At 44.5% G+C, this 15620-nt stretch overlaps 1 protein-coding gene and 1 pseudogene across 2 annotated transcripts in view; both read right to left on the bottom strand.

Annotated features, from left to right (window-relative positions):
* Window positions 1-1233: 1233 nt before the first annotated feature.
* The window catches only part of NUP58 (nucleoporin 58), a 57858-nt gene continuing 43471 nt past the window's right edge, over window positions 1234-15620 (bottom strand). Inside the window, exon 15 of the mRNA XM_084767116.1 lies at window positions 1234-1587. Coding sequence (XP_084623242.1) covers window positions 1505-1587 — 83 coding nt within the window. The 3' untranslated portion in view covers window positions 1234-1504. The remainder of the gene's footprint in view (window positions 1588-15620) is intronic.
* LOC311589559 (leukocyte surface antigen CD47-like) lies at window positions 4005-9424 on the bottom strand (annotated as a pseudogene). Its single transcript has 2 exons — window positions 9352-9424; window positions 4005-5164 (listed from the first exon to the last, which is right to left on the bottom strand). The product of its transcript is annotated as a leukocyte surface antigen CD47-like (transcript).

Raw genomic sequence — 15620 nt, 5'->3', positions numbered from 1 at the left:
TGGCCTCTCTGAGCACCTGAACTCATAGGTACACCCCCCCACACACCCCCAAACACACACATGTGTACACACACACACACACACACACACACACACATGTGTACACACACACACACACACACACACACACACACACACACACACACACACATTAAAGCTAAACCTTCCTGGGCTGGAAAGATGGATCAGCGGTTAAGAGCACTGGCTGCTCTTCCAGAGGTCCTGAGTTCAATTCCCAGCAAATGCATGGTGGCTCATAACCATCTGTAATAGTGTTTGATTCCCTCTTCTGGTGTGCATGAAAACAGAGCACTCAAATACATAAAATAAATAAATAAATAAAACTAAGTCTTCCTAGAGATGTAGTGAGATTCCACGTCAAACCCTCTCAGATGACAGTGACAGAGTGTAAGGACAAAGGGGAACACTCATCCAAGGCTAGTAAGAATGGAAATGTGCAACCACTTTGGAAAGTTTGACAGTTCCTTAAGATATTAAACATAGTTAGTACCACGAAGCCCAGAATTTCTACACCTTAGCGAAAACTCCAAGACAAACAAAATCATTTGTTCAGCCACTCCTATCCATGAATGTCATAGCAATATTACCCACCATCACTGAAAGAGGAAACTGTGTGTCTGCTGACTAAAGATGGATGTGTCAGAGCCACACAATCAAATATTATTTAGCAAGGGAGGGAATGAAATGGTGGTACGTAATATCCTTAAAAATCAGTGTGCTCAGCCGGGCGTGGTGTCGCACGCCTTTATTCCCAGCACTCGGGAGGCAGAGGCTGGCGGATCGCTGTGAGTGCAAGGCCAGCCTGGTCTACGAAGTGAGTCCAGGGCAGCTAAGGCTACACAGAGAAACCCTGTCTAAAGGAAAAAAAATCAGTGTGCTCGTTGGAAGGATCTAGTCCCACCCATAGGAAATATTCAGAATAGCAAGCTGTAGAGAAATGGAGAACAGGTAGCTGAAGAAGTTGGAGTGATTCTGGTAAGAAATGGGGGGTGGGGGAGGGGGAGGGAGGTGGGGGAGGGGGAGGTGGGGGAGGGGGAAGGGGGAGGTGGGAGATGAAGGTTAATGATGATGGAGTTTGAGCGGTCATTAAATACAATTTAAAAACCACCTGAATTATAAACTTCAATCGGACAAGTGTGAATCTTATCTCAACAAGATTTTAGGAGAGGCACAAGTAAAATGATAAATGTCCAGTTGTCTTTGCTTAGTCCGTTTTATTTTGTGTCAGTGTTGCCTACTGCCGCCGTGCATTTCCTCCAATCCACTGCAACTGAATCCACTGTAGCCAATCCCCCCTTCCCAGGATCTAGCACATGATCTATTAGTTTATTCTAAAACACTGAGGCCAAGTTTCCCTTCCTGAACTCTATACGTCTTGACCAAACTCACTCTAGGTCTCATATTACTCCCGTTAAGTAACGAGTCACAAAATGAGGGCCCGGCGTCTCGTACAAAGCCGACGGTTGCTGACTTCAGTGCCTGCTCAGAACTGGAGTTTTCTTCCCAGCTCGTTGGTTTCCGTAACACTGGGCTTTCGAAATCCAGTTAAAACGTGTGATTTTTGGCCTGAGAGAGAGAGAGAGAGAGAGAGAGAGAGAGAGAGAGAGAGAGAGAGAGAGAGAGAAATAATTTAGACTGCTGTGATGATAATAATAGGCTATTGTTTATCGGATACCAGCCTTGCTCATGGCATACAGTTCCATACCTTACTTGTGCTAACTTTCCCAACTGTTTGTGATCACTGTATAAGGCTAGCACTATCTCCTTTTTGCTAAGGAAGCACAGGGATGCTAACTAACTGGCCTACAGGCAACACTGCTCAGTGGTAGTAATAAGATCCACCCGTGTGGAGCGGGGTGCGTGGGAGGCTACAGTATTAACTCTTCTCACTGCGTTCCTTACCAACTAAGAAACACTCATAGACTTGACTCCCACGCTAAGGACTGATGATACAAACCCAAACTTAAATAAAAAGCAAGATAGGACCCCTGGTGTTACAGACCAACGTGGGAGACAAGTGTACGGCCAAAACAACGGAAAACACAGCATGCTAGGTGTGGTTTGACTGAGATGTCCCCCATAGTCTCATAGGTCTGAATACTTGGTATCCAGTTGGTGGCACTGTTTGAGAAGGCTTAGGGGGTGTGGCCTTGGTGAAGAAAGTACATAACTAGAGGTGAGCTTCAAGAGTTTAATTACTTGTACTATTTCCAGCTCACTGTTTCTGCTACACGCTTGTGGTTCAAGATGTGAGCTCTCAGCTCGCTGCTCCAGCTACCATGCCTGTCTGCGGCCATGCCTCTCATGATGGGTGCTTGCCCTCTGGGGCTGATAAACCAACTACACCCTTCTTTCTTTAAGTTGCCTTGGCCATAGCGACAGAGCAGTAGCTAATGCCTGGCTCTCCTGAGCATCCTCATCAACTCTGGCTGCCTGGATGATCACATAAAAGAGAAGTAACCCACCTTGCTTAGCCCGCTACACTTGAGTCACTTCACAAAGCAGATTCCTGCCCTATTTAAGCCGTGAGGGGAAAGCTCAGTGAAGATATTCAGCCAGCTGTTTTCTGTAACGGATCAGAAGACCGTGTTTGCCTTCCCAAATGAACTCTACCACCATACTGCAGACGTACCATGGGCAATTGTAATAGACATGGCTGTGCTCCAATAAAGCTTTATTTACAAAAACAGGCAGCAAGATGGATTTGGTTCACATGCCAGTTGGCCGACCTTTTGTCAATACCACTGCCCCCTTTCCCTCACAAAGGTGTCTCATAAGTAAGTAAGTAAATTAATTAATTATTAATTAATTAAAAGTTGCCTCTTATAGTCTTGGTTTCTTAAAGGGAAAACTAATCTATGATCTGAGAATTCATTATTTTGAGGTGGCTCTCAGAAGAAGCAGTGGGCCATGTGTGGTGGCCCACGCTCCCAGCACTCTGGACGCAGAGACGGGAGAACTAGAATAAGTTTTAAGGCAGCTTGGGCTACATAGTGAGTTCCAGGCAACCTGGGGTTACACAGTATTTCAAAACTAAAAAACAAGCAAAAAGGAAGAGAAAGAAAAGGAGAAACAAACTACGGTATGAACTACTTATTTCTCAAGAAAACTCTAAAATAAAAGGGATTTATTTTAATGTGCGCTTGTTGGGATGTGTACGCAGGAGCCTCACAGGACAAATGGAAATTTCCTCTGAAGAATTTTATCTTCAGCCTCAAGGAATTTCCAAACGATAATCAAATACAGCTCACAAATCATAATACAAAGAGGAGGCTGACTAGTCACGACCAACAAATATCAGTAGGCAGAGAACACAACATGACCCTCCATGGTTTATTTTGGCTTTTTGAGACAGGATTTTGCTAGAAGTCCTGGCTGGTCTAGAACTTGCTACATAGCTTCAAACTTAGGGAGATCCTCCTGCCTCTGCCTCCCAAATGCTGTGACTACAGGCATGCACAATATGCCCAATATGCCTAACCCATCAGTCACTTTAAATATTGAAATTATCAATGACAAGTATAAATGGGGTATATACTATTATTTTTCAAAGTGGCCAGATATGATTGTTAAGGGACTAATTAGAACTTCTAAAAATGGAAAAGATCATGAATTTAAATTAGATTAGCTTTGAGTAATTTGTTTAATGAGATTAAAACTACAAAGGATACCCACAAACTACAAAGACAGTGAGAACAGGAAGCAAGCAAAGGAAAGCATGACTGACTCAGGAGATCAAGAAAGCTAAATTTGGCCTGGAGAGATGCCTCCAAGGTCCAGAGCACTGGCTGCTCTTCCAAAGGTCCATAACAGATGGTTCGCAACCATCTGTAATGAGATCTGGTGCCCTCTGGTGCCCTCTTCTGGTTTGTAGGTGTTACATGCAGGCAGAACACTGTATACATAATAAATAAGTAAATCTTGGATGATGATAATAATAATATTTATTATTATTTTTTACACAACACGTGTCATAGTTCTTTTATTAAGTAAGTTACAGCTGCTTTGAATATAAACTTAACTGTAATAATCATCTATGGGTCAATGACATGTTCTTTCATAGATGAAAGTCAGTTTCTGTGGCTTGTGTTCATCTTTCCAGCTGTGAGTCATCAAGGCCACGGTGCTGAAACACAAGTGCACTCCTCCACGGCTGACTCTCAATACTGTCCGTCACTTCCCTTCACTTATTCGTCGTTCATCATCCCTTTTGATCCTTTAAATGCGTTAAGGGGTTCCTCCACAGCTTTCCTAGGAGGTTGTATAGGCCTCTGGTTGGAAGCAAGAGATTTCATATAAATTAGTCCAAGTAATTCTGCTAGAGCTCTGATACCCAAACCTGAAATAAAAAGGGGGCCGTGCACGGGCTCACAAGCCATGATGCAGAGACACAGTCCAACCAAAGCAAGGACACAGCCCAGCACTTGAGTGATCAATATGGCAATGGTGAAAGAGGCCATTCCCAAAGCTGTCATAAGTACATTGTATTGAGACAGCATTAATATTCCTACAGAGATTACAATGAGGCCAAGCCCAGAAGCATTCTTCATAGGGTTTTCTCCAGGGATGAGAAAGATGGCTCCAACCATGATGATGACATTGAGCACCAGCCCAGCGATGAGGAGCAGGATGATTCTCTTACTTGTACGACTGGATTTATAATAAGTGTTAAAATACCAAACTTTCCCCAGAACAGGAGCATAGCCAAAACTGGGAAAATAACAACGAGGATCTTTTCATTTGGAGAAAACCATACAGTAATTCAGCTCTATAACTGTTTTGCCTTCTCTGGATAATTCTGTGACATCACATGTAGAGTTTCCCATGACAGCATCATGCTGATCCATTTTCAAAGAGGCATCGCCTTTCAGTAAGTCTGAGACTGCGATTTTTTGTGCTGGTAAAGTTAGCCACTGCGCTTGAACTGTTTCTTGCTTCCATCGTAGATGAAAACATATGTTTTGTTCAACTTCCATTTCACATACATCTCTCTTCAGTGCTTTGTGCCTCCACATTAAGGATCCCTTGCAAGGGATGACGACAGTTTCATTGCACGAAGTGTACTCTACAGACTTGACTTTACTAAACAGTAGTTGAACTGAACCGCAGCAGCAGGAGCCCAGCAACAGGCCACCACCACGGGCTACATCACCACCACAGGCTACATCACCACCACAGGTGTCTGGAGCAGCAGCCGCCGCCGCCTCCTCCTCCTCCTCTTCCTCTTCCTCCTTCTCCTCATTATTATTATTATTATTATTATTATTATTATTATTATTATTATTATAATATTTTAATCTTAAGAGCCATTTGTATTTCTTTCAGTGTAAAGATAGGTCTAGGACTGGTCATGTAAGAAGAGAAAAAAAAAGAGACTATGAACTTCGTAGCAAACCATAAAGAAATATCTGACTCTTCCAGCTATGTTTCTGATCTCGCAGACACTATGGCTCCATGTACAAAACCAGCCAAAAATTCACCATGGAGGGGTGGTGACTCACGGAGCCCCAGCACAGGCTGAGGAACTGCTGGCAGTTGATGACTGTTTGGAGAAGAAGTCTGGTTTCTTCTGGGATAGTCGATGAGAGGCCACCCATGCTCCAGTCATACATGGCTCTACAGCCATGTACATACTGACAACAATAAGTAGCGCCAGTGGAATTCTTTTTTTTTTTTTTAAGAGAGAGAACATAGATCTGGAGAGACAGCTCAGTATTAAGGGCACTGGTGTCTCTTACAGAGGAGCTAGGTTCAAATCTCTGCACCCACATGGCAGCTCACTATCTGTAACTGCAGTTCTAGAAGATGTAATGCCCTCTTCTGACCTCTGAGGACACCAGCCATTTAAACAGTATACAGACATACATTCAAGTAAAGCATCCATTCATAAAGAATAAAACAAAAATAAAAACTTTTTAAAAAAAAGAACACATAAAATTTAGAAGGAAATGTGTTTGTTGGAGTTGTAAAGAATGGGAGTGTGTTGGTTAAGTTTTTGTCAACTTGACACAAACTTGAGTGGCCTGTGAAGAGGGAATCTCAACTGAGAAATTATTTTCTCTCAGACTGATCTGTGTGCAGGTCGGTAGGGGTATTTTATAAGCTGATGGCAGAGATGAGGGCCTAGCCCACTGTGGGTGGTGCCAATCCTGAGCAAACAGCTCTGGGTTGTGTAAGAAAGCAAGCTGAGTGAGCAAGCCACGGAGAGCAAGTCAGTAAGCTGATTTCCCCCAAGGTTTCTGTGACCACTCCTGCTTGAGTTCCTGCCATGACTTAGCTCAATGATGGATGTAATTGGGATGTGTAAGCCAAAGGAATCTTTTCCTCACCAAGTTGTTTTGGTAATGATGTTTATCACAATAGAAAGCATACTAGGACAGAACCTGATACCAGGACTATGGGGTGTCCTTGTGACAGACTTGACCATGCTAATTTAGGGCGGACTTGTGGAAGCGTTTGGAAGAAGATAAGAGTGTGTAAAGAAACACACAGATGGCGGAGGCCTGGCACATGAAGTTTCCAAGGGAAGCCAAGACTCTATCAGGGCTATTCATGGGATATGTCTAAATTAAGAATCTGTGGTTTCTGGCTAGCTGAGATTCAAGAATCAGTTGTGATTAATAAGAGACTGGCAAAGCTGCAGTGAAACTTTGCTTCTTGGGACAAATAATATTGGATAGCCATGGTTAAGTAATTGGGTGTGATTAGAAGAGACCAGCATTACTGAGGCAAAATGGTCTTATGTTTCTCAGAGTCACCACACAGAAGCGATGATCCAGAGGAAGACCACAACTGCTCCTCAAGATAAAAGCAGAGCTTGATATGTAAGAGATGGCCAGATGGTACTGGCTGTAAGGACATGAAGGGGTCATGGAGAGCAGTTGAGGCCAGACCCCAGAATAATGGAGTTTCCAAGACCATAGACAGCACACACATGCTATGACCACCAAGGATAGTAGATGTGGGGTGGAGCTGGCCGGAGCCTATGACACAAGCTATGTGTATTATGGATGGCACTAGAGAAGTGGAGTTGCCCAAGCCCCTTGAAGCCCAGAAGATCACAAGTCCCAGATGTCAGGCGTTGGAGCTACAGTGCTAGATATTTTGTTTTTGTTTTTAAGTGTGGTAGATTTATGCCTTGGTCCCTCCCTCTTGGAAAAAAAATATATATATAATTTTACTTGAGAGACTTTGGACTTTTAAAAGCAATTGGATTTTAAATTGGGCATTTAAAATGTTGAAAAATTCAAAGACCATGTGACTTTAAGTTGGATTATGTTTTATATTACGATATTAACATGAGATCTTGGAGACAAAAAGTTAAGAGATATAGCCTAATAGTGCTGTGTTTACAGTATGCAACATTGACAAGGGGCCAGAGAAGAAAGAAACCATAACTGTTTTATAAAGTTCTTAAAATAATTTTTTAAAAAGCCACATCTGTGAGTAGCTTCAAAATGACACTTTTCAAAGTTTCCAACTTGGAATTTTTAAAATTGAGATTCATTATAGCATTTTCAAGAGCTTAAGCTAATCAGACTATCATCTATTTGAGGGGGGAATATTGTTATATAGAATAAGCAAACTAAACTCCAACCTAGGAAGGCAAGACTTGCATGCTCTCACTCATGTGTGGCTCTTTAGATTTGTGTGTTTACACAAATTCCTGTAGAATCCAAGAAACTAAAAAGTGACCAGGTTTGAGGGACAGGAGGATAAGACAGAAAAGGATGTCGAGAGAGAAATAACACAAAGGATGTTTGAAAAAAAATTGGAAACCCTATTATTTTCTAAGTTCCGTGTGTGTGTGTGTGTGTGTGTGTGTGTGTGTGTGTATGTGTGTGTGTGTGTGTGTGTGCCCACATAAATTTTAATTGGAGTTATCCTTTAAGGGGTGTGACTCTCCTCCCAGAAGCCATAGGTTGCCAAATAAAAATGCCAGTGCCAGATGCAGGATTCTATAGTGAGAATTCTGGAATTTTGGTTTCTTTAAAACATACACTCACACACACACACACACACACACACACACACACACACACACACACACCATACAAAACAAAAGAAGTGAGGGTCGTGGTAGCTCATGTCTTTAATCCCAGCACTTGAGAGTCAGAGGCAGGCAGATCTCAGTGAGTTCAAGGCCAGCCTGGTCTACAGAAAGAGTACCAGGATAGCCAGGGCCACACAGAGAAACCGTCTCAAAAAACAAAAACAAACTCTCTCTCTCTCTATGTGTGTGTGTGTGTGTGTGTGTGTGTGTACACATATATTACACAAATATATTAAGACAATATTTTTGTTTTATTCCCAGGTATGGGGATGTGGGGCTACTTTGTAGCAGCTCACTATGATTTGTCTCTTGCTCTAGCAGAGATGTGGTTTTGCCAGCTACAGACAGTTTCTGTGACTGCCTGACCTTTGGAAATCTGGGAGTTTTTCAGATGGTATATACATGCTAGAGCCCCAAGTTGGTCATTTAGAGGGGTTGTTGGCTGGTTGTCGGTTGTTGCTGTTCAGTATTTTAGTCATAGTCGAAGAAGAAACAAGACTTTGGGTATCCTGATGATGAAGCGCAAACTTGCTCCAAGGAACTCTACACGCCTAATCTCTGACCCTTGACCTTATTCAGGGATCTCTTTCCTTTCCTCTTTCCTTTTTTCCTCTCTTATCTAGTGTTAGGAGGTTAAAGGGTGGAAGAAAAGGGGTGGAGAAGGGTCAAAGAAAGAAGAAACCACAAAGTAACAAACTCGGGCTACAGGATACTTTCTTTGAGTTGTTGATCAGAGGGGTCACAGAGAACCCCAAAAGTACAGGGTATGTCCATTGCTTTGGTTGCTCATGGGAACTTGATGGCAAGACCCTGTTGCTGAAGACAGCATCGCTCATAGTTCATAGGGACATCAAATTGGTACTGACTAGAAAGCTTCCTTCTTGCTGCCTAGCCTTGACTATGAAGGCTGCTATAGGAGAAATTATCAATGGTCTTACCAGCTGTGAACTCAGTCAGTTACAGTAATGACCATCATGGCGTGATACACAGTGCAACAGGGGCACACATGTTATGAGGGTAACTCACAGTTGTCTGTTTGATTTTAAGTCTGCTTCACAGGAAGAAACACATATGCCTGGTACTGCAAATCTGGCCAAGAACCCATGGTTGGTGAGCTTACAAGCGCTGAGGTGAGCCTACTGTTCTTATCCCACTAAATTCACACAGCATCAAACAGCCTTCTAAAATCTTATCTCTGCTGGTAGGTTGGTGCAGCTCTCAGACCTTGTGAGAGAAGTTTCTTTCTGCAGTGGAGAGCAGTTAACACAGAAACTCACAATTTGTCACGTGGAGCATGTCCATGGAGCACTCAGCCACAAATGGGACATCTGTATCACAGCTCCTCCACATCTCCCAGGAAGAGTGAGGTGGGAAGACTGTAAGCACTAGAGATCAGGGAGAACAGTGTCTTCTGGGCATGACAGGGTCACTGTCCCCAGGACTCACAGCAGCTGTGGTTGCCTGAGCTAAAACAGTCCAGCCAACTCTCTACCATGGAGTGGGAAGGGGCACATGGGCTCCTAATTGAGGAGGAATGAACAGGCTTCTGGGATTGGGAGCATCAATTTTCCTTAATGGTGCAACTCCCAGTAGGTTGCCGATGTCCTACTGGATGGCCACACGACCATAAGGATATAGACAATTACAAACCGGAGGTAGACAGTTATTTTTTTTTAAATTAAAAAAAAAAGGACATCAAGTTGTTGTGGTTAGGGGTCAAATGATCAAAATACCTTAGGTGAAACTCTCATTGAAGAACAATTTCAAAGGCAGACTAAGTATCTGGGCAGCATCTATAGAGATGGCAGGAAAATGAACGATCTGGAAGGCATTAGGGTAAACAAAGCAACCCAGACTCCCAGAGACAAAAATCGCATGTTCTGTCTCACATGTGGATCCTGGGTTATGTGTGTATGTGTATGTGCATGTGTGGGAGAGGGGTGAGAACACAGCTATAAAACTAGGAAGGACCACAGGAGGGAAAATGTGGAGTTGAGCAGGGAAGGGTGGGCAATAGGATGCATGAGACATGAAGGCGCCCAGGAGGCTATGGGGTGTGGGTGTGGACATGAGAGGAGGCCGGTGAGGATCAACAAAACAATTCTATCTGAAGTACCATCATAAAACTGTGTGTACTAAATTCAAATTTTTCTCAGTAAAAATTAAAACACAGAGACAATTTTCAATTGTGTTTTAAATTGTATTTGAAATTGTGTGTGTGTACACACACACACACACACACACACACACACACACACACACACACACTTGAGGTTACTGAAGAAAAGAAACAACACAAGATCTGTCTCAGAGAGGCAGTTTTTAAACTCAGTAGAGTCATAGCTCCAACAGCACAGTCTAGGAGGTCCAGTGACATTTATTGTCATTCTCAAAGCAGTACCTGCAGAGACACAATCTAGGACTTCGACAGGACACTTGTGATGTTTATCTGGACTTGGTCTCCAAAGTCCTCGAGTTCGGTTACAGGGTAAAATTACAGGAGAGACAGGCACACAGGGGAATCTTCCTCCTGCCTTTTCCGTTTTTCGGAACACAGGAGCATTGCTAACACGGGAAAGCACCAGAGCGAGGTGCTGCTGTCCATCCGACGGCAGGTGGCCAGGGTTCCGAATGAAGGACGCCTGGGATGTGCGCTTGCGTCTTGGGTGTCAGCACTTCGCACAACGTTCACTTAGCTGCTTCTGTGGCCCCGTTCAAGGGCAAAGGAGGTCACACACAGCAACTAGAGCTGCCGCGACTAGACACCAACGCCACCCATCCTAGCAGCAGGATTACTTCTAGTAGTGTACAAAACAGATACTCTGCAGTCACCAGGACGGAGTTAAACAGTGCAGGCGGAGCCATGCAGCTACCAACAGGAATGAAGACTGACTAGGGCGCAAGACACAAACAGGCTGAGCAGCGACGTGGGGTGTAGCACAGCTTGCGTTTTAGAGCTGTTTAATGTGTTCAACTCTAGACCATTTACAGCACTCTGCTCTACCCTAAGCCAGCCTCACCACCCCCAAGGGCTCCTTTTAATGAAAGGCTTGTCTCAGCAAATGCATGCTCATTGCTAAAAACCAACTAGCGTTCTGACTCTCAAGCCAAATTAATTTTCTTTGTGTCTCTATCGACTAACAAGAATCCTTCCTTGCAGTGTGTAGTTAAATTAATAAGCACACGGTTTGCTTGTTTGTATCTAGGTCCAGTCGTTTATTGGTTCCGTCCCTGGTAGGCTATTTGTCTTTATACTCAGGTCCTCCTCTGTTAAGAGGTGGCGCTCACCTCCCAGGGCTGAGGAGGTATTATAGGGCGCACCTAAGAGGAGGTTCTGGCCCCTTTAGGGCTGACAGCTAACATTACTAGATACCAAAAGCATCCTTTCCCTTTGCTGATAACACCCTAACCTCACACTAGTGCCAGACAACACCAAGGGATTATGAAATGTGTGCTGAATGCATGAATACAGGCAAGCTATTCTCTCGGCTTCCAACACTCAGGGACCCTGCAATCTTGGAGAGGCAGCACGGCAATTCTGACTGTACTGACAAGTAGATTAGTTAGAAGAAAAAGAAATGCATTGGATCGAACAAGGAAAGTAAAAGACCACTCTGGGGCCGGTAATCTTTTCTCTCCGTCCTAGGCATTCTCTTGGGCTATTTAAAAGGCCAGCTGGAGTTCTCTGCACAGGCAAGAGCTGGTCTTTCGCAGGAGTTGACACAAGCTTCCAAAGGTCTCTTCGACAACTCCTAACAATCCAGTAGTTACGGCTGCCCCTCAGCCCTCTCCAGGACAGGCAAAGTCCTAACCCTGTTTGCTGGTCCAAGTGCATTTTCTCCAAGAACCTCTCAGTGAAGATAGGCTACCTCTTCTTTGGACCAACTTCATCTTTAAAACTCTCCCAGCCCTTGGTACCTAGCTTTCTTAACCTGCTGTACAGCCCGCGGTATGACTGCAATCACTCACATAAGTTAGATGACGCCAGTACCCTGATGCTTTGCAGCAGCTGGCTTGCCCATCAGCGTACTGTGCCAACCCACAGACACCAGCTAGAAACTACCCTTTGGAATAGAACAGAGCTGGGTCCAAGCCTCAGCTCTGTGACTCGATGGTCCCGAAACCTCAAGTTGCTTAGCTTCAGCCGTAGTTCCTTCCTCTATAAACTAGAGATGTCTAGCCAGGCCTCGGGGCATAGGTCTGTAATCTATGGTATTCTGAGGGCTGAAACAGGAGGATCACCAGTTTAAGGCCCAGCTGAGCTACAGTTCAAGGCCAGTCTGAGCAACTCAGCAAGATCCTGTTTCAAAATAAAAAACAGGAAGAGGGCTGGGGGTGTAGCTCAGTGGTAGAGCACTTGCCCTTCTATGTGTGACAAAACCCTGGGTCCAATCTCCGTTGTGGCAAAAATAAAGCAAAAACAAAAACGAAAGAAAACTTTATGAGATGTTTGCTCTTGGGTTGATACGAGGCTCCTATAAGGTCAGGTGCGTGATGGTCAAGTGTGATTTCCCAGGACAGGTTCGGCACAGTAAATACTGTGATAAAAAAAAAGAACCACTTTGTGAGCAAGCCTTAAGCTGGGTTCAGACTAGCATACTCACAGGAGAGGGACACAGGAAAAAAATGTAAACTCAGCGCTGATGCAAAATGACAAAAAATGAATAGTCCAGAACAGTATTTCCAGAGATATCATGGTCACTTTTTGCAAATAAATAAATATTTGAGATTAGTAGGATAGTAAGTTACCCGCAGTAACTTGTCTTCATGGCTTTGATTTGAAGGGGAACTAGGAAGTGTTCCTAGTTCAGAGCTTTCTGCTAGGCAAGAGCTCTGCCACTGTTTTACTGTGTCTCCCCCCCCCCCTTTTCACTTCTCTCCAAATCAGAATGCTAATGTAACTGTGTGTGAATAAAATCAAAATCTCAGTGAGACTTTTTAAAGAAAAACCAGACTTGATGAAAACATATCTGAAACAGTAACTATCCTAGATGCTGAACACTGGAGATGTGCAACCCCAGCTTCAGGGGCAGCACCAGGAGGATGTGACTTTGAGCTACATCACAAAACACGAAAATAAACTGAAAAGAAGCTAAAACCCAAAACAGCCAGAGAAGCCCCGTCCTCCCAAAGGACTACTGTTGACAGTTCAACAGCTGTTAGCAGGGCGAGGGTGGGGGTGGGGTGCGCCGTCATTTCCTTAGTGATACAGCTGCCCTTGGAAATAGCTTCCCAGTCAACACTCAGGCAAGAAACTCGAACCTCAGCAGGTCACACGCAAAAGGGAGAAATGACAGGAGTGGGTGGGGCTGGAGAGATGACCAGCCATTAGACGCACTGGCTGCCCTTCCAGAGGACCCAGCTTCTGTTGCCGGCATCCACACGGCAGCTCACAACCATCCATCTGTTAACTGCAGTTCCGAGGGACCCAGCGCCCTCCTCTGGCCTCCTCCAGCACCAGGCAAGCACGCGGTGCAGACATAAGAAGGAGGCAAAGCGCCCATACACACAACAACAAAACAAACCAGGAGGGCGCTTTGTTGGGGGGAAAGGGTTTCCACTGGAGAAAAGGAGAATGAGGAAAAAAAAAAGATGGAAGTGAAAACGACTAAAATCCACAAACGAACAAAACTGTCAGTAAAAATTAAATACAAGCCAGGTAGTGCACACCTTTAATCCCAGCACTCCAGGAGGCAGAGGCAGGGGGATCTCTGTGAGATCAAGGCCAGCCTGGTCTACAAAGTGAGTCCAGGACAACCAAGTCCTGTCTCAAAATACCAAAGAATAGATATCCCACACAAAAACAAAAAGAGTGAACAAAAGACTGTTTGTAAACTGTTTGTAGCAGATTGTTTTCTGAATATAACTACACGTGCGTGTCAGGTTTATTTTCTGCTGAAAAGAATGAAGTCCAGATTAGAAAAGACCACAGTGTTAAGGTCTGAACCCAGTTCATCCCAAACATCTCACAGGAAAAAAAATTTTTTTAGTACCCACTAACAGATCTTATAAGCCAACCAGGAAAAAAAAAAACTGCCAAGTGACCTGGTGTAAAAACAAAACAAACAAAGAAGACAAAAGCTGCTGCTTGCAATTTCACAAATGCAAACAGCTGACATGTGTGGGCAAACATTTAAACATATTAAACGCATCTGAAAGCTCAGGCCCAACAAGAATCGATTTACAACTGAGAACCAGTATTACAGAGACTCTGAGGAAATGGATACTGCCACACACTAGGAAGGATGTACAGCGCAACTTGAGGGCGGAGACAATCGAACGTCAAGGCATATACTTTATATCCCACTTAACAAAACCCTTTCAGAATCAGTCACAAAGAAACGTTAAACATGCACGAAAGACAGGAAACCAAGGGAAGAGAAACCCAAGCTGAGAGCCAGGAAGCAGTTTACTATAGACACACACTAGGCCAGCACTCAACCAGCCTCCTGAAGGCCGGTTAGCTGGATGGAGACTTTTATACTCTTCTGGGTTTCTCTGTGTTAGCCTTGGCTGTCCTGGACCCGCTTTGTAGACCAGGCTGGCCTCGAACTCACAGCGATCCACCTGCCTCTGCCTCTCGAGTGCTGGGATTGTAGGCGTGGTCCACCACGCCCGGCTAAGCCTGTTGATTCTTGAGGCTTTCTACCAGAGTCGTCCTTTTGGGGGCATGGAGCATCATCTTGGCTTACAGGCTTGTATTTCCGAAGCATCGTAACACGAGGGTCAGCTTTTATCTGAGTTGTGCTCTCTATGAGCGTAGAGATGTTTTTAGCCAAGGGAATCAAGCAACCAACGACCCAGGATTTCAAAGCATAGCACCTATAAGGGTTCTGAACTCCCCCAAGTATCCAAACCATCCTCCAAATAAATACCCAGGGCCCCAGAGCCTTTAATATTTGGAATGGGGCGTGAGCAAGCTTTGCCATTCTGCCTGGGATGTCCCCTACAGCCTCTGCTGTTCTGTATAGGCTGAACCTTCTTTAGAGACAAGCAGATAGCCTAAAACCAAGGGGTTTAGATAAACTACTCTACATATCCTGTCTTGCTGATTGGCTAGCAATTCAGGAGCAGTTTTAAGTTGTATTAGTCACAAATTCAAGAACATCGCCTGGCCTAATGACGGCTACCCTACAGGGACAGTACGCTAGCCATGAGACCTATCTCCTATGCCAGTGGCTACTGAGTTATATGTTCAGAGGGTCAAGTCATTGTCCTCCTGATCTCCAATTTTTATAGCTGCTGTTTGCTTCTATCTCAGCAGTATCTGCCTCTGGCTGTTCCCCCGTTCAAGAGGGGGCAGGGAGAAAACGGCCACGCGAAACGATGCACCCATCGATTGGAGTCTGGCAAACTTGGTGGAGTTCAGCACGTGCTGTTCTCCCACAGAGCCGACACTCCACTTGGGGCTCAACATCCTTCCATCCCTGTCAGAGGTGAGAAAACTGGACAGTGGACGGGAGCTTCGCCCAGTGTGGTTAGAGGATCTTCACCACTGAGTCTTTTGGAGTAAAGATACTAAAATCTCGGGCCCAAACATATTAAG

Source organism: Acomys minous (genome assembly GCF_964271855.1).
Source record: "Acomys minous genome assembly, chromosome: 18".
Taxonomy (NCBI): domain Eukaryota; kingdom Metazoa; phylum Chordata; class Mammalia; order Rodentia; family Muridae; genus Acomys; species Acomys minous.
Note: the sequence above shows the minus strand (reverse complement) of the source record. Positions and strands in the feature narration are given on the sequence as shown.